At 35.8% G+C, this 20,107-nt stretch overlaps 1 protein-coding gene across 2 annotated transcripts in view; it reads left to right on the forward strand.

Moving 5' to 3' along the window:
• Window positions 1-4,204: 4,204 nt before the first annotated feature.
• The window catches only part of LOC139685708 (micronuclear linker histone polyprotein-like), a 30,363-nt gene continuing 14,460 nt past the window's right edge, over window positions 4,205-20,107 (forward strand). The window contains exons 1-10 of one of the 2 annotated variants that reach the window (XM_071582726.1): window positions 4,205-4,326; window positions 5,464-5,592; window positions 5,682-5,818; window positions 6,122-6,243; window positions 8,195-8,350; window positions 8,424-8,599; window positions 9,652-9,782; window positions 12,157-12,370; window positions 14,819-14,905; window positions 18,872-19,148. In XM_071582726.1, the coding sequence (XP_071438827.1) occupies window positions 5,474-5,592; window positions 5,682-5,818; window positions 6,122-6,243; window positions 8,195-8,350; window positions 8,424-8,599; window positions 9,652-9,782; window positions 12,157-12,370; window positions 14,819-14,905; window positions 18,872-19,148 (1,419 nt within the window). In that variant the 5' untranslated portion in view covers window positions 4,205-4,326; window positions 5,464-5,473. Of the gene's footprint in view, window positions 4,327-4,858; window positions 5,107-5,463; window positions 5,593-5,681; window positions 5,819-6,121; window positions 6,244-8,194; window positions 8,351-8,423; window positions 8,600-9,651; window positions 9,783-12,156; window positions 12,371-14,818; window positions 14,906-18,871; window positions 19,149-20,107 lie in introns of those variants that run through there. The other variant, XM_071582725.1, reaches the window with a different exon arrangement.

A 20,107-nucleotide genomic window follows, 5' to 3' on the forward strand; every position in this document is an offset into this window, starting at 1 on the left:
TCTGATACTTATAATACAAATCATGTATGCCTATTGTGGTGTTAAAACCAAATTTTCATAATGAATAAACCCTCTCTCCCATGGGACCCTATTATTGTTTTCTCCCTTCAGTCATTCCTAGTGCCGTAACTTCTTTCTCCCTATGATTGCTTCGTGGCATGTAGACATAAACAATGACCATGATTGTTGGTTCAGGCTTTACTTGAATAGATAATATTCTGTCCCCCCTATCTGCTGTTTACAATCCTTCCTATCTTGTTTTTCAATAATATTGAAAATCCCTCCCTGTCCTCCTTATCCTCCACTGTATGGAGGATAAGGAGGACAGGGAGGGATGGCAATACCTGTTACCTAAATATCACTCCAGTAATCTCCTCTATCTGTCCATTTAACTTTGCTGAGTCCTAAATTGTATAGTTTTTCCTACCATTACCTGTTTCATATTTCTAATTTCCATGTCCTCAACGGGCCATAATATTCCAAGTCCTTTTCGCAAGATCTTCATATGATGATGACCATGGAAGAATCTCACGCTGCCAGGCACAACACACAATCCCAGGGAAGTGTCCCATAAATTCCTAGAATCATTCTAATTATTGTGTTTATTAATTTTTTGGGGGTTAAAATTGAGGTGATATTCTATTGCCTTCCTCCATACTGTTATTAACATGACATCTGCCCACACTGGGACAAGATACCTTCTATCACCGCCTCACCGAAAGACAGATGCTGCACCGAAAACCTTGGTTCCTACCCTTTGACCCCTCTGACATGGGTGACACCACCCAGAGAAATTACCTTTGCTTAAACCAGTTCAGCTCTAGATGTTATCAGAACATGCAAGGCCTTCCATCACATCAAGGTAGTATCTCATGTGGAGGGTTGGGACATTCGAGTGATTCGACAATTCACAATCTCCTTTTCGCATCCCATATAAAACTTTTTGTTTCTGTTGTCTTGTGTGTGATCCACTCATTACTCTATTGTCAATCATCTCTGCAGGGGAGTAATAATTTTGAAGAAGATTTAAGTGTGTACTCTTGATTCTGGGTTTTCTTTACAAATGGACGAAATGAATAGCATTGAAGGAAATTTATTCGTCCAATTTTTTTGGAAAACTTAAATAGTTATTTCTCATAAACTACCCTTTACATTGACTTGCCTAAATCTTTGGTTATTAGCGTCATTATTCTTGCGATGCAATTCGTTAAAATTTGCTTACACATTCATACTATGATAAGTATTTTTTTCCATCAGTCAAAGTCTAAGACTTGAAGTAAAGAATTTAAAATCATTTTTATACTAATTTAAGAATTGATCTATATTTTTAATTCTTTAACGAGTGAATTTTACTAAGTTCAGGTGGAAGTCATTTATTACCACCAATGGTTTGCATTAATAGATGGTATACAAGTAAATTTATGGACTTTGGAAATGCATAAGCATTATAATGAAGTTTCGTCCTATTAATCCTAATCTATTTTTAAAAACCTAAGAGTAATTTTTGCTAAATTCCCCATTACATTATTTTAAGGATTTTTTAAAAATCCTATTTGGCGAAAATATTCAGATAATAGGGTTACTGGAGCCTTGTAAACCTGGCTGCAATGCTATCGTTTCCCAAATTTGATGAATGAACAGTAATGAGTGCTCCGTGTTCTGGAAATTAGTCAAATGCTAAAACCATAATGACGGTGATCAACCCTGTCAATTTGGTAGGTGATGAAAGAGTTCACCCAGTGCTATGCCCAATGACACGTGAAATTCACATATCAGGAGGCCCCGTTCTTTTCCTTTTGTCGGTCATGGTTTTCTAGGAAGATATGGTACCCGAAAAGTCAGATAGCTAGGGTGGAGCTGTAGATGCCTGGGAATCGAACCCGGGCCCTCCGGTTAGCGGCCCAACGCTCTACCGTGACCCACTTCTCATGCTTAGCCAGCGTTTAATTGGATACAGGTAAAATAATTGTTTTCAAACTTGTCCACAGGTAATAACTGTAATTCTCGAATAATAAATGGTCAGATAAATTAGTTTAAAAATTAAAACGGAAGATAGACTGGTCAAGAGTTCAATAAAACACTGTTAGATAATAATCTTCAACCTTCTTGCATAATTCTAGCGCTTTCCCGGCGCATCTGTTCAGTGAAATCTTCTCCACCAGTTTATTATCTTCATTGATGCCGACGCTGAGATAACAAAGTCGGTTGTCTTATGGACTCGTGAAACATAAGGAATTTATTTGAGCCATTTTTGCATACTCTTATTGGGAACTATTGTGGAATGTTTCGAATTCGCGGAACGATGAATTGCGCCAAGTGCTCCTCATCGCGTTTATCAATCAATGAAACTCCTTTTACGCTATGCGCGGCTAATCTGAAAGATGTTCAAATTAATGTTGAGTGACATTTCGATCATCAACGAACCTGGATCGGATAAAGAAACGATCGCAGAATACTCATTGATGAATTTTCCATTGTCCTGGCTTGTTGTTTACTGCGTATTCTTCTATATTCTCGATTAAGAATTAATCTCTGTGTTATACCGGATAAACCAATTTAATTCTCACCGATACAGTTCAATTTCCTTAAGCTGGTTAATTTCAGGATGCATGAATAATATAACTAATACAATTTCTCTGCTGAATGATATTTAAAGCTATAATAATTTCTTTCATCCAGCCACTCATTTGACTCATCCGGACATGGATCCAAAAAAATATATCCGAAGTCCCCTTTCGTAAGCAGAGCAAAATTCTTCAGTACCATAGCTACTTTAAAGTTTCGCCATAAGCGGCGCGATGGTAATCTTTACATAACCCTTGCAGCCTGAGTCGGCAGTAGACACCGGGGTCCCCTATAGGAATGCACGAAGCTCTTTAACAACTTTTTGTTGTCTACAATCAACTTTCAAAAATTAATTTTACAAAAACCCTGAAATGAAAAATTATTGAATGGAAAAGCAGAAGATTCCACCGCAGTTCACCGATAATTAACGTCCCAGCTGCATTGCAATATGCTTATATAATCCATAAGTTCCTATGTTTCCTGAACATAATTTATCTGTACTTTGATAATGCTTGGCAAACGTTGGAACTTGTTAGTTAGAAATGGTCTGAAGTACCTATTCCTTTTTCAATATCATTGTGTACGTGAGCCTTATGAGTATTTAATTTAATGCTAAGAATTAGCTGATAGTTTTGTGATCAAATACGAACTATAAGCTTTTAATTCATTTGGTCTATACATTTCCTCCCTAAACACTTTGAAATATTTTCAATCAATCCAGAAACCTAATAAAATTTAAATACCGGATGGAAAAACAACATTGTAAAACAAGAAAAAATTGATGAAATTAGTGATTGCTAGAAATGGTTATTTGCGAAATATGAAATAAATAAAGATACATGTATAACAATTGGACGGCACAATATAAAACGAAAATATAAACGTAAAACACGTAAAAGAACCCTCACATTGAATAGTTGAGCTGTCGACCTTCTCCAGGTCAGACTCGGTTTGTTCACAGTGTCATATTTCTCTTGTGAGTGTTTCTACATAATCAATATAGTTATTAAAATATATATGGCATGTATATATATATATATATTATATATACAAAATATAATATTAATAATTGCAAAAAAATAAATTAAATTGTAAATAAAATAAATTGTAAAAAAATATAATTATAATATATATATATAATATATAGTTATATATATATATATATATATTTTATATATAAATATGCGTTATAGAAAAATCATAAGTGAGAGAGGTCTGAGAATTCAAATAAATGGTACAGTAAAGTACGAAATTATAGTGAAAAACAATAAAAGGCTTAGTAAGTCGTCATGCAAATACAAGGTAAAATTTACGTTTTAGTGAACGTTAAGTTTAGATGTGAGAATATTCATGAATTTATCTCTTGAAATTTACCACACGCAGAGAAATAATAGATTACATAGATGTTGGTAATTATTTTACGATACCAATTTTTAGGGTTCCGATACTTGCTTTGAGTTTTTCCTACTTCCTTTCTTTAATCCCCTTTTCTTTTTCACTCCTAAATTGTAATGGTTAGTGCGAATCATGAAACGAGTAATAACCATCGACATAGCTAACTGCGACGCGTAAATTTCTACTCTATTATTTACCATGTGAACTTTTGTTTTATCATTTTTCGCACACCTTTAGTAAAGAAGCCGTTAAATGTGAAAATAGACACGGCCATCTCAGACTTTTGTAGGAAATTGGGTTATTTCCTATCTCCTGATTTTCTTCGTCGTGGAGGAATAACGGTGCCGTATCACAAAGAAGGTTAAGGTAGTCAACTCATTTGTATACTTGAGTAAATTTTAATTGTGTATATAAAAAACTAATTTTTTTCCTCGATCCATATTTGCAATATAAGTCATACGCCTATAATGGTGGGAAAATTATTCAACAAATTGCATGATAATAAAAGAAATTGAGCTCTAGGTTCAAAAGGTTTTTAAGTGAAGTATGTGTGTTAATTTTTACCCTTTTATACTCTAAAGGGTACTCTGGTATTTAATCAATTGATATAAGGGAAAAATAACATTTATAAATGTTAGCAAAAATTTCTTCCGGTTTACTAACTAGGTGAAGGACGCCTGTGGCGATTTTGTTACCATGAACTTAATATGCTTGTGCATTGTAATATATTATGCACAGTATTATATGATTGGAACCAGCTGTTAAGATGTCTCGCACGCCGCGTGGTGGCCAACATTGGGAAGTCCTTACCTAGTGACGCGTGGGGGTTCTCCCTTAAAAAAACAAGGAGTCCGGAACCCGTATGTTAAGATCCAAGCTTCCGGAAACGAAGCACATGCCGGCACAGAGTTAATAATTTGCGACCGTAAAATAGTTCCCTAGAATTCTTATTGTATGTGTATACAACTTTAATTTTCGGGTTTAGTTTTTTTTTAATTTTATTTTCATGTAATATTTACATGATAGCATCACCCGATGATCATGCAACATGCCCAATAGCCATAGGTCGAACATTTTGTGTACATCTTAGCTGTGGAAGAGAAGTTTTTTTTGAATATCCTAACGTAAAGAACTACCAGGTCAAAGGTATGCATATGTGTTAGTGTCGTAGTGAGTTAATTTACAAGGACTGGAATCTGCGGAAATATTTTGTTATTCGGTAGAGATCATCATTGTTGCCCACCCATCTCCAACCCAGTGTAGTGTTTTATGTTTTCATAAGCGTGGTTCATAATGAAAAAATGGTCTTTCATTCATTCCTGAGTAACTTATAATTGACATTTTCATGCATGTTTAAGTGAAATAATCAACAATAGCAGTTATTTGCCAATCTTGTTTAATTCTTCGACTGGGACGGTAAAATTTAAAACAGGTCATTTATTTCTGTGGCGATATTTTCCCGTTAACATTCAATTCTTCATTTTTCACTTCCATTGTCTGTAGAACACCAAACATGACGGGATCCAAGGTGATCCAGGTCACCAACATAGCTCCGCAGGCCACTAAAGACCAAATGCAGACCCTGTTCGGGTACTTGGGGAAAATAGAGGATATCAGATTATATCCCACGATGTAAGTTGTCTAGATTTTGCATAATGTTTTTCTTTCTTAGTCATGAATATTGTTGAATTAACCATACCTGTTTACTTATCTTTAATTAGCCGAGACGTAGCTGTTCCTGTGCAGTCCAGGATATGTTACGTGAAGTTTCATGAGACCGTATGCGTTGGCGTGGCCCAGCACCTAACTAATACAGTATTTATCGACAGAGCGTTAATTGTCGTCCCATTTCAAAGCTGTAAGTACATAATAATATTTTACTGAGTTTCGGGTTGGAAAGCAATATTAATTTGAATCAAATATGCTGATCTCCAAGGTGGTCTGAAAATATAGCGTGTTACTTAAGAAATATTAAGACGATACTGATGTTTAATTATGTATTTCACTCTAAATTGTGTTGATTTTACTCTTTCTTTTCATACTCACTAATGCCAATTGAATTCATAGTGTTCTTCATTGTTTTAATTAACGGAAGAAAAGAATTTGGTTTAAATTAACTTTAATGAGTGTGCTCTAATTGAGGAATTGTATTCTTCCCCAGCTGAATTCCATCCGGGAGAGATACCGGACGAACAGAAGGCTCTTGAGCTAACTAGTCAGGGAACTAACATCCCCGGTCTGTTCCCGTCTGAATCCAAATTGCCGCCTAATTTGTCGAACCAGGTAAGAATTTAGTGCTAGGTTTTAACTGTTGATTGCCGCAAACATGAAGGTGCGCTTGCTATTCCGTTTTCAACAATGGACAATTTTACATGACAATGTTTTACTAGCACCATTCAAGTTTGGGCATTAGGCTGAGTAAAACGGCTTCATGAACATAGTCACCTAATGAAGAGCCTTTCTGGTGCTATTTCTTGATGTTATGAGCTGGGCTTAAAAGTGGCTCCAGAGGATATTATGAATAATGGCTTTTAACGTACATCTAAACCACTTACGTTATATTTCCATCGTAGTATATTTTTGGAAGAGAAGAAGAAATACCTTAATTTTGGAAATTTCTTGCTTGTTGGCAGCGTGCCTAATTGGTGAGATTAATAATGTAAAACTGGAAAAATACACTAATCATTGACTTAACTGTTTTAAAAATGTAATTGCTCAGAACAATAGAGGGAGTGATTAAATCTCCAATGAATTTAAAATGCTATTTTTTATATGAAGCGGATAAACTTTTGGTTTGCTTGTCTAGTTTATATGCCAATTAGTGCTAGTGTCTGGTGGACTATGAAATTTGTGTGTAGGCTTTCTAAACAAAGAATTTCAGGTAAGCATGAAGCACTTCATAAACAGCTATCTGTAACCATTTCAGCTCTGCTGGTGCTAGTGTTCTTACCTGGAAGAGGCACATTACCCTTATTTTACTAACTATTGTGACCATGTTTAATTTTGTGATTGACTTCTGATGATTATGTTGGCAGTTATAATAAGAATATGGTCGTGAAATACTTAATTTAGTAGTAGTTAGCTTCTTTTCTTCAATTATTAAATAAAATGTGAAAACTCTTAAATCAATAGTTGTTTTCTGTAAATATGGGTGTCATGAGTTTGTTTTCGATCATAATATGTGCAAAATATTGTTGTATGCCATTCTTCTCAGGGTTTTAGCTCTTGCTAGACAAACATTTTTCTATTCACTCTTCAGGAAAACTTCTAGCTTTTTGCTGGTATTTTTATCAATCCTAATGTCTTATCTATCCTACCATCTTTTACAATCATCTGCCTAGATGAACAGAGTCATCCATTATATCACCATTTTTGTTCAATCTCACTCCTACTTCACTAACACAGTCTTAAGGCCCCATTACAATCTTGTCAGCCCTCTGATAGCAATACTGCATGATCAGTATACAGAAGAATGGAAACTGTCACATCCTTAAGTCCTAAACCTGCATTATTTTTGAATCCATATCGAATGCATTTTGCCACAAAACAAATTAATCAGACATGTTAACAGCATTCTTAATTTAAATCCATATTGTATTTCAAACTAGTCACTCAACCCCTTTCATATTTACACTTGCATATCTATTTTCATGCAATGCTTTTATGACATTATTAACTTCTCATTCATCTATATTCTCTTTAGACCTTTTCCAACTTTCGCCATAAAAAAAATGAATTGGAGTAAATTACTCCTTGTAACCTAACTTATTCTACATACCTTCAGATACCACAACACTTTGAATCCAGTGTAATTCATATCTTTAGTTTTTCAGTTTTTTATTTATAACTGAATTGCTTAGCCAAAAATACAATAAAATATGTACCAATTTAATCAAAAAAATACACAAGTTGAATATTATTTAGAAGCCTGATAAAGCACAAAAGCATATTTAATAACTAGCTCATAATATCAACTTCTAACTAAATTTCAGTATTATAAAATAAAATCCATTATTTGTTGTTTTCAAAGTAACTGAGAAAAATCCAATCACAGCTTGCCAATCTGGATGGAATTCTTGGTAACATCCCTTCTCTTATATTTTTCGTTAGAGATGTTTTAAATTCCTGAGTCAAGCTTAATTTAAGAGGTGACTGAGTTAGCCACCAAGAATTCCAGAGAACAATGCTTAGGGGCAATTTTTTCTGTGTACATCAGCAGTTTACTTTTTTTCAGATTGAAGGTGTGCCTCCTAATCAATTTATTCAAACAAATGACCCTCGTTTGGAAGCTAATGGCCTCCCGCCCTACCCACCGCTTCCGGCAAATCTGGACAGTAGAAAAATAGAGGAAATAAGACGGACACTAGTTGTTGGTCCCATCGAAAATTCTGTAAGCTAATCAACATTCAAGTCTGTCATCCATCTGGTTTTGCCTTTTCTTTAATTATCTCATTTCATTTCAGTCTTCCGCCCAGCATGTACTAGAATTTGCTTCTAAAGCCGGTGAAGTGAAATATGTCAGGTTTTGCATCAAAACCGACGATAAGAAGCACTATGCACTTGTTGAATTCACAGATCAAGCTTCTGTGATTTCTGGCCTGAAATTAAACGATGAAGAGCTGAATGGTAGGAAAGTGAAGTGAGTATTATTTTTTGTACACTTCATATTATTATTATTACTTGATACTTATTGTAATTGATACAATTGTCAGGTATCATGAAATTTTTAAATTGTTTTTTCTTTATTTAGAATATTAGTGCCCCCTTTGTTTCTCCTCTTACCAATTGATTTCAATGCAGCGCTATTGTTTTCACGTGGTATACCCAAGTGGTTAAGTTGACACTAAGGTGCTTAATTTCTGGGCTTTTTTTTCTCTGCTAGCACTTGTTACAGATGTAACCCTTGGGTCAACTTTGGTTTACCGACTTTCAACTTGCTCATAGCAGGCATGAGCAAGCATAATTTTTATTCTTTACCTGAGTGCTGGCAATACTTGAATGTGTTCACCCATTTGCTTTCATTAGAGCCTGATGAATCTAATAATGAGACCCTCGCTTGCTTCATCTGCACGTTCTTTCAGCTCTGCATTAGGTCAGTTTAACCCCATGGAAGTGAATAATTAACCCCTGTCTTGGGAGTACTGGTCATCTGGATCTCTTTTTCATGGATCTCCAATGAATGGGTCTCCTTTAACTTAATTCAAGAATTACCTCATAATTTCCCTTATAGCTGTCTGTTCTTGAGGTTGACCTACCTTACCCTGTGAGGTTGAGTCGACCATTGGCAGGTATCAATGACCTTGAAGGTAGCCTCTTTGGATGAGGCCCTGTGATAGAAAGTAGGCAGCTGCTGTTTTAGCATTAATATATTTGCATATGCCTCGCTATTGATTATAAATGGTAAATTCTATTAATAGACATCCTGTTTTTGGGTCACATTTTGAGATATATCATTCAGGAGATAGCGAAGAATTTCAAATTTATCATTGACTCTTTGTCGCATTCTAATGAATGTTGATTTTCCAATAATTTGTGTATGAAAACAGTTGTTAAATGGCTGAAATCTTGAAAGTGTAGCCTCTAATATTCATTAAATATTGTGACTTAGTTATTAGTTGCCTGATATGCACGAAAAAGGGGAAGAAAAACAATGCATGGGTATTTATATTTATGTTCTCTCTTCCATTGCAGGGTATACCATTCCGTGCAAGCGATAATGAAGCCTCAAACAAAGAGCAATGAAGCTGCTCAAAGGGAGATAGAGGAGGCAATGTCTCGAGTAAAGGAAGCCCAGAACTTAATATCTGCTGCCATAGACCCAGGTAATTTCATGCCTTATTTTGCGCATAGAGAATTGCTTCTTCGATGAAATGAATATCTGTATATTAGTGGGTATGTGGATGAAGTCTAAAAAATACATTGCTGCATTATTCCCAAAAAAATCACATGATCATACACATTATTCTGTCTCCAGTATGTCTTTTTTGCTAAGCCTTATCCGACACATGTTTAGACTCTGAATTTTCTACTTCTGCCCATTTATGCCATTCCTAAGGATTACTTTCTCAACCAGCCTTTCTCTCCTAGATTTTCAGCTACCTTCTATCCCGATCTTAGCATGGATATTCCAACCCTCTCCCATCTAGGTACCTACAATTTTCTTTTGTGCATAGTCTTTACGCCTTAATTCCAGGTGTTCAAACCAATACTTAGCTTTACTTTATATTTTCTGAAGTATTTTTTCTTAACCCTGTTGGTGCTGATTTTGACGCCTATTTCTTCCAACACTTGCCTCCATTCTTCCAGTTTTGGCTCTTGTCTGTTTCAACTGTTTTCATACAAAACAATATTATAGGGAAACATTATCTTCCATTGTTCTTCAAAATTGATTCCTCTTACAAGTGTAACCATAAGGATCTTGAAATTTGTTTGGTGTGCCCTGGTACAGCCTACTACTAAATGGAAATTAACCAAAAATTATTCTAACCTTCACCAGCCATACATAGATCTTGTTTGTGAAGTTTGAAATGTGAAGCACAACACTCCTGTGAAATTTGCAAATGAATCAACCATAATGTCATCACTAAAAGTAGGAATTAACCAGATGACTCCTTCAATCATATGACAGGTGAAAGGATAGCAATGCTCATGGGACATTGTATGATGTTGCAGTTGCGAGTTTGTCCATCTAGAGGAGTAGCTGATGAACTCTGTCTTTTTCCTCTATATCCCACTGTAATTGAACCTTCATCAGGATGGTCGGATGTCGTGACAATGTCACTGTTTTCTGAGACCACATTTTTGGAACAAAATGACACCAAAGTAGCTTTAAGAAAATTTTTGAATCTTTCAAAAAATTTCATGTATCACGTTCTCTAATGGATGGCATTCTATAAAACAAAGTTGCTGCAAAAGATAAGTTTCCATGATAATTAAAACTGCTTTTTGATAAAATGTCCTCGTCTATTTTCAGGAAGTAGCAGCTTAGGAGAAATTGGTGATACACACTCCCCCTTTTTGTCATAATGAAGAATTTCTGCACGGTTATATAATTGTGGTTTATGGTAGTTATGTATTCCCAATGATTGTTTGAGTTTTTTGACAATTTAAGAAGTTTTTAAACTTATGGATTAGCAATAAAACTAGGTGAACTAAAAGCACTGAAGCACTTCAGGTGCGATTCTCCATCTGGATACACTAGAATTGATGAGTAGCAGTCATGCTTGGGAAGATTCAACAACTTATGCAAGGGGCTTATATTGATATAGAAATACAGATTACACATTAGAATTACAGGAGAATTACGAAGTAATAGAGTGGAATTAGGGATTGACTATTACTTTCAAAAGTCTAAATCTGTCATTCCGTAAATAAAAGTTTTGTGAACCTTTTCAAGCTCCTACTACCTAATTTTGTAGCACATCCTAAAATATATTTGTTGTATTTAAATTTAGTTATGAAAACATATTTTCTTCTAATGTTAATTATTTACATTGTAGAAGAATTTGTAAAATTGCAGCATCCATACCCTAGTAGATTTACAGAAGTCAAGTGTAAAGTGAAGACCCTCTAAGGCTCACTAGCCTTACCCACTCTAGAACTAAAGCAAAAATTTCATGCACTGTCCATCTTTTAGGTATGAAACAAAGCTGTTTGTCCTTATTGAAATTTTAAATGAGGGCATTTATTGAAGTCTTCAATAATCCTTTCCCATATTGTCATGGTGTATGACATTAGTTTCAATCATTTGTAGTTGTCAGCATTCTGCACATTTCCTTTTCCTTACACTACTGGAGTGAGAAAATCATCTGGCAGCTTCATGTATGAGCTGTCAGATAAATGGCTTTCATGGTGAGCCACCCCATAGTGACTATGTTGACATATTGACTATGACAAAGCATGCCTTGTGATCAGTTAGTCATGATACGATGAAAATGAAGCTTCAGAGTTACTTGAGTTATTTTATATATTTTTTTCCGTATTGAAAGGCAGAGTTCATAAAATGGTTAGTAATTTATGGTAATGAACTTGAGGCTTGTAAAGTAAGAGGTTTCACAGGTAATGATAAGTTGTTGCATTGTAATGTGCATAGGTGGATGGCTCCCTTAAAAGTTACAGTCACCACATCTCCTGCTGTTTTTTTGAATTTTTCATCAATTAATCATTGAATTTTTTCCTCTGTTCAAATTGTTACAGTGATAGGTCTCCTGGGCAAGGACAAACGTAGCAGGAGTCGTTCTAGATCCCGTAGATCTCGTTCAAGATCCAGGGGAAGGCATAGCTCGCATTCAAGGAGCAGGAGGTCAAGATCAAGGTCCAGGAGGAGGTCAAGATCCAGAGGGCGTGTGAGGTCTCATTCTAGGACACGGAGGTCTCGTTCAAGATCAAAGCGCTCACGGTCTCGCTCTAGGTAGGTATTTTCTCAATTAGCCACCATTAATTATGTGTTTTTAGGGAAGTTATCTTGTCTGTTGGCATCTTAAAATTTAATTAGGGGCATATTACCATGCCAACCAATTTACCTTGCTGACTCAACGTTTTTAGTTGGTGAGGCACTGCTTGGCCTCATGTTAGAGCAGATATTGGTATTTCACCCCATGTAGGTGGGTTGTGGTGCAACGACGAGGACCTGACCCTTGAGGATTGTGGGAATACCGAGGCTTGAAACATCACTTAAGTGCCACCATGTATCCAAGTTGTCAATTTTCCCCCTTATCTACCAATTTTGTGTTGTAGAAACATTTTGTTTTTTATTCTGGCTGCGAATATTTGGACAATGATTGTTATCTTTTCTCAGCTGTGACAAAACTTTTTTTGTTGTTCTGCATATTGGTGACTTGGGCTTCGCAGATTGTCTGAGTAATGTTTTCTTTTTTGAGAATAGTTTTTCTCGCATTTAGTGGTGCATTGTCTCCACCAAGTTATGGAAAAATATTGTTTCATGAAAATAAAAAAGAGGTTCTGATCTAATAGTATGACCATGAATTGGGCTTTCTTGGATAAAATATATTTTCTCATGCAGCTCGCATCAAATTCAAGCCTACATGTGGTGTGAAATCATTGCATTATGGAAATACAAAGTAAGCTTTGATGGGATCTGTACCTGTTATTCTTGTGACTACCGTCTGTCTAATTTTATCAGCTCCGTTGCCTCCTACGAAATGACAGTGAAACTCCTTATATGCATTCTTATAAGGAAAAAGTGTGAAATGGGTGAAAATGCTAATGGCAGTATAAGGAGGATTTTCAATATTAAATGTTCTTAGTTTTTTTTATTTACTCTTTCAGTAATCATAATTTTAATATTGGAATTCTTGACTTATTTCCCCGTCTTAGGCAAATGTCTGCACTGGTTTCTGAATCAAATCAAGATTTTTCAATCAACGGGAAAAATTTCAATCTGTACGGGTTCTTATATGAAAATACTCATTCTAAAATTTTTATTTTGCCATCAATTGAAAATGTGCGTTTTTGTTTCGTCTTTCCACTTTCTAGCAGTTTAAGATTTACATTGCTGATTAATTCAGGAAAACTTAACTCATGATAATCTAAGCTACCTTGCTCTTTGACTAGTGCTAACAGTAGCCCAAATTCATAATTTTTTAGGAAAATAAAATTATTTGTTATTCAATTCAATCAATGTGTTAAAGCAAGTTTCAATGCTTATTTTTATTCAGGATCCCATCACTGTAAATGATCCCAGTTGTCAGTTATTAGTTCTTTCGTTTTCCATGCTTCAATTTTTGGGTCCACTTCTCTTATCCTCAACTTATCTGCAATATGAATATACTCCGTCAGGTGTTGCTGGAATGTTTTAATTTCATAGCACAAATCTTTTCCTGGCCGACTGAAATTCTCTTCCACAATTTTTTAAAGTACTTTCAGCAAAATTTTAAAATGATTGTTAACTACTGACCTAAACAGTGATATTATTGGAATTTATAATAAGGCTACCATTTTCTTTGCCTAGTGGGGGAAAAGTACTAAAAGAGTATTTTTCTGGTGAGTCAGCTTTCACATACACGGGTTCCTATAGGCCAAAAGTATACCCATTTACCCTTTGCCCATGAGATGCAGGCTGATTTAAGGGTGAATTCTTGATTAAAAAAGTGCATCTTATGGGGTGGGATATGCAGTAATTAGAAATCTAATTTTAATAAGCACCAATTAGTTTGGCAATTTACTAAACAAATCTTAATCATTATTTCAAGTACTTCCTTCGAAAAATGTAATTTAAAAATGGGAACAAAAATTATGGACTCTAAATTGTGCAGTACCTATTAGCCCCAAATTTGGATAAAACTGGGGTAGAAAATTGATGTATTCCTTAAAAGAATGTTTATGTTTATATGTGTGATATGTGCTATAAAATCTGCTCATCTCTGGGATGAGTTTCCATGAGCCGTGAGAATTCCAAAATGTTAACTTAACATGAGCACATCAGTGATCTCGCATTATTTTTGCATCTAACGCAAAGTCTGAGATGCTCAGGGAGTAGTCAACTGATACACATTTAGACCAATGAAATTATTATTTGGCATGGTGGCATGCATCTGTTAAGTAGCTCAATGTAGGTGATAAGCAGAAACACAAAAACTTCTGTATTGATCATCCATGGTATGAAAAACAGATAAGAGGTCTTTGTAAATCAGTTTTATTGATAACTACACCGACAAATGTCACTGACTGTACTCTAATTTACAATGGCCTTGCTCATATTGTAATGCAAAAGGGCATGCGAATCTGAATCTGTGATAGCCATTTCATAATTCAAAAAATATAAAAAATTGTGTCAAATTTGTGTTGTGTCATGGCATTTATTTTTCTGTTTTGTTCAATATTTTTACTTTTCTTGCAGAGAGAGGAAAAGGAAATCGCGCTCTCCTTGCCGAAAGAAAAGCCGCTCAAGATCTAGATCAAGGAGTAGGAAGAGGTCTATATCGAGGTATTGTATTTTTCAGTAGAAGTTGAATCCTTGCTTGGTTTTAAATATACTTGTTTGGACCTGATACTTAGGCAGGCAGAAAAATGATAGCAAATAAGTATGCTCCATTGGAGAGTGTTTCAAGTGCTATTATGATGAAATGAATGCTAATAATTATTCACCTTCTACATTGAAAAAATATGTATTGTGTGAAGTTAGTACATCCTTCTAGGTATGGGGTTGTAGAACACTCGTAAGTAAGTAATCCTGCTTGACATTTGAGGTATTAAATAGGGGTATATTTCTTTACTACTATGCTTTACTACTATATTATGTTTGGTGGCTGCCCATGTGTGAAATATACTTAAATGCACTTCAGGGTATACATTTTTGATTTATTTGGCAGTTTCTAAAGTACTTAAAACGAAATTTTAAACCTATTGCTAATTACTGACTTAAACAGTGATGTTATTGACATTTGTAATAACAGCAACCATTTTCAATGCCCATTGTGGGAAGAATACTAAAATGGTATTTTTCTGGTGAATCAGCTTGCACATATAGGTCGAAATTATACCCATCTACTGCCTGCCCATAAGATGCAGGCTGATTTAAAGGACTGAGAGTCTGTCCTAAAAGGACAGGGAGTCCTGTCTAAAACTGCAGGGAATTTCTCCCTGTAAAAAATTTTTGGGAATTTCTCCCTGTCCTAACAGGACAGGGAGAAATTCCCAAAAACAAACCCCCAGTTCAGCTAGGGCAGCATGCGAGCAGTCTGTGGATATTTGCTTGTGGGTGGCCATACCAGTGGGTTTACAATCCACCAAGATGTTTTCCATGCCTGGAGATTCATTAAAGGGAGAGGATATTGGATGAGTTCCCTGGCAGCCAGCTGGGCGTGTTGGATGCTCATCATTGACCAGGAAGCAATACCCCACTTTGGCCCTTGATTTAACATAAACAGGTGGCCAGAAGCTAGCTACTCACCATCAGTTGGCTCTCCTGTCATTTATATATTTTGGTGATGGGTAGTAGGGTGGCAGGGCTGCCGAAAGTGCATAGGTTAGGAGGGCAGATTGAGGTGGGACCCAACTTAAGTTCTCTAAATGATAGTGCTGTATCCCTTGAGTAGCCCTGAGGCCCAAATCGGTAACTTTTCTCTCTGAGAGATGAGAGTAATAGTAACTTTCTACCGAGTGGAAGGGAGAAACATCTTGGAGAAGTGTATGGAAGATGACAATTTCTTGCGGGAAGTGCTTTGCAAGCCAAAGAAATTTTTTTTACTATTTATTTACGTGTCACATTACCCAATTCTATATTGTGTGGATGATTGTGCCGAGTATAGAAGAATTGGTATGTTTCATATTTGATAAATAAATTGGTTAAGGATGTTACTGCAACATTCTACCATGACATTGGCATTAGTAGGAAGGTGAATTCCTATAAAAATATCATTTATAGATTAGTATCTGCATAGTTCATTTCATGATTGGATAATAGGTAAATTTGATATTTAAGCATTCAAATTAATTTTTACCCAGAATTTGAATGCATACTTAGCATTAGCTGTTCAGCAAAAAGTAAATGATGGTAATCATAGAAACCAATGGAGAGAGAAGGAAAACTTGTGGATCAAAAATTATATATTTGGAACCGCATTGAGCTCATTCCATCAGCTGTCGTCGTCTAGAATGAAGGAAACACTCATCAAATTTCAATCCTCCATAAATATATAAGTACATAATTTACTCACTAGAAACAATACTATATTCCATGAGTTTACTGTCAAAGAAAAGTAGGCATTTCATGATTTGTTCATCATCAAGAAAGACATTTGCCATATTGTATGTTGTTGATGGTTAATCAGCACAAATTACGTGATTTGATAGTAGACGGTAAAATTTATTTTTTAAAACCTATGTGCTTTTGATTTTATCTGTGAAATGGTAATTTTAAAAGCATTGCAGGGTTTGAAAGTTACTAGAGAGAGATAATGCCATTCCTTCAATTTCATTTGCCATTGTGAAGAGCCCATCTGCCAGATGAAGTGCTTCAATGAAATAAACCATTGAAAGTATTTAATTAAATCATAATTAGACGACTACCTAAAATTGTTGCAAATGTTATAAATGCAAGCAATTATAGAATTTGAGTCAATATGGTATGAGTCAATTGTAAATGAAAGGTCCATGTCATTATCATGCCATATTGGCACATATCATTACAATTCTAAGGAAAAGCTACATTGCACTGCTGTGCAATTAAAAAACTTAATAAACTGGCTCTTGAAAAATTACTCATACTTTCCTCTCTCTTTGAATAAAAGATGTCTTTTCATATGCATTCATGAGTTGTCACAAAAGTAATCAATCGATAAAAAAAATTTATTGCCAGAATTGATACATTCCCTCAAAAGTTTTCGAAGTAGCACCCTTGCATGTCTACAACCACTGCCAGTGGGTTTTACACTCCTACACCATGTGGAAGGTGGTGCCTGAAATGCTGCTAAGCTCCCACTTCACGGCCTTTTGTAACAACACTTCCACTGTGGCATGGAAAAGTCCTTTCAGCAGAGATTATAGCCCAGGAAAAGGAAGGAGTATGGTGAAGCAACATCCAGGCTGTAGGGTGGCTGATGCACGGTTGCCACGCTGTGCCAGAACAGGTTATCCGTTACTCAGAGAGCACTTGCAGCACCAACTTCACGTACACTTTAATACCCATGTTTTTGGTCACATCATGCTCATGCACATCACTTTTAGGGATGCCAAGTTCATCTGAAACCATGCGAACATTTAATCTATGATCCCTGTCCAACAAAGCTTTCACTCTTTCAAGATTTTTGTCTCTTATTGAAGTTAAAGGGCATCCTGGCCATTTGGTGTCTTCAACATCTGCTTTACCCTCCCAAAATAACTTGTGCCCCTCAAAAACACCCATCTACCCTTGCCGTCATCACCATAAGCTGCCTTGAGCATGTCATGAGTCTCCTTCCCAGTTTTGTCCAGTTTCATGCATAATTTGATGGATTAGTCCTGACCTATTAATGCTTCATGAGGGTGTGTAAAGAGGTCACATTATGGAGGTTTCACAAACAAACAATCTGCACTTCGCAGAGGCTGGGAGCCATCTGCTAATGGCCTCCAGTCTCCATCCGTCCGGGAAAAAATTAAGTCATTACTTTTGGGACAGGCCCTTAAGTGCAAAAACTCCGGACGGAAATTAATATTCTTGTCTTTGTCTTGGCTCACAACGTCAGAAATAATTGACAAGTCACTGTTGAAATATGTATTTTCTCCGAAGAAAAAACTTTTAGGGCCCTCTCTCTGGACCAGTGATTTTCCAGTTAATTTCTCTTGCTTTGCGAGTGACCTTACTTGGGCTGAGAGACTTTCTCCTGGGGAGAATCATGTTTTTCAGCTCCCGGGATAAAACAAGTCGATGCTTAATAGACAAGGGTACTTTTTCAGATACTTTCGTTACAAACCATGTATATTTGGAATCTGGTGAGCTGCCTTTAGACATTCTAAGGAATGTTCATTTGTATATTATGCAGCCAATTTTTTTCAGTGACTATTCATTTTTATTTTATTACTGTGTTTAAGTTTTGATGTAGATCTCACCTCTGCATCAGATCTTCAGGTTTATTTCCTCCATCTACGGCTTGGTTGTATGTGATTGCCTTCAATATAACGTCTGTAGTGTAAGGGTTAGGTGGAAGAAGGGACTATTAGTCTCAACCACGCCCAATTAAGTCGATAAATAAATAAATAACTTAGGGTGATAGTTTTTTATGGTGCTATTTATAGGAAGTTAAGTTTCCCTGGAGGATCTGATTCCTAAAAAATCACAAAGCTTAGGTGAAGCTGAGGGCAACCCTGGGAATCACACCTGTGCTCTATTATTAGTTCTATGTACTACCCACTTGACTGTCACATCCACCATGTTACTTTTATTTTTCTATTACTGTTATGATTTTTTTTATAGGTCTAGGAGGTCACGATCAAAGAGCAAGATTAAGTCTTCTAGATCAAAGAGTAGCTCTATTGCTAAGGAACGTAAGGAGGAAGAACTTAAGCGAGATCTCGTAAAAAAGGGCCGAGATTCCAAGGAGGCTGAGAAGGAAGTTTGCAAAGGGGAGCTTATAGATACTGGGTTGGAAGGACTAAAGGAGGTGGAGGAAGGAGAAGAGCATGCCCTTCATGCAGACGAGGCAAAACTCTTCATTCCCTATGAAAGTGAAAATCCAACTGACTTAATGAAGGTTAGTATTTATTTATGTATTAAAATTATTTCATTAGCTGGAAAGTGCTGTTCCAAGCAAGTTTTGGTGACTGTTATTAAAATCTCAACCACCAACTACAGGTGCATCACAAATTTTGGTTTGATAGCTGAGGGTAGAGGCCTCCTCATACTAAGCTGTGTAATATGTGGAATTCACATGTGAGGGCAGTTCTTTTCCTATGCTACCTATTATTTCCTAGGAAGAGAGGACCTGAAAAATCACTATATGGGTTAGGCTGCTTGTGTCAAAATTCACCAAGAAACAATCTTCCTTTCCTGTCAGAAGGCTAGATGAAAGGGCTCTCTCTCTATGTACTAGGATACTGTACTTCTAGTGATTTTAATGCATTGTTAGGAAAACGTATTTTTCAATCCAATTGATAAAAATTCAATGAAAAATTTACAGCAGCTGTAGGATGGTAACTTAAATTGAATTGTATTCCACTAGAAGAGCACTCTTTATATCTTATTCACGTTACTCTTGTCGTACCTTCATATTTTTTAGAATAATGTTGTTTTTCCTCTGATGCTTTTGGTGTAGCAGCAATTGTTGGTTGATCATGTAAAGCGGAAATTGTGTTTTCATGAAATTGTAAAATCTTCAGCATTTTCTGATGACCTAACTTCTTGTTTACACCCCTGGTATTTACCAACATGGTACCAAAAGTAAGCTCAAATTATATTTGTTCACACTATTTAGTCTTTCTCAAAGATATGTTCTATAAAGACTTATAAAATGGTGTATGTTTTTTTAAGAGACAAGCTGATGTCAACTGAAGTACAATGTGAGTTTTGCATGTTGTCAACTTCAGTACAAACCTCTTGTCTCTTTACTCAACTAATGTAATTCCATATGAATTTTGTGTGCCTTATATATCTCCCTATTTTAGTTTGATCTTTGCAGCCCTGGGTAAATATTTCCTGTTGTCATGTTCGGGA

The sequence above is a fragment of the Hetaerina americana genome, unplaced genomic scaffold (assembly GCF_022747635.1).
Source record: "Hetaerina americana unplaced genomic scaffold, ioHetAmer1.1.p SCAF_12, whole genome shotgun sequence".
Taxonomy (NCBI): domain Eukaryota; kingdom Metazoa; phylum Arthropoda; class Insecta; order Odonata; family Calopterygidae; genus Hetaerina; species Hetaerina americana.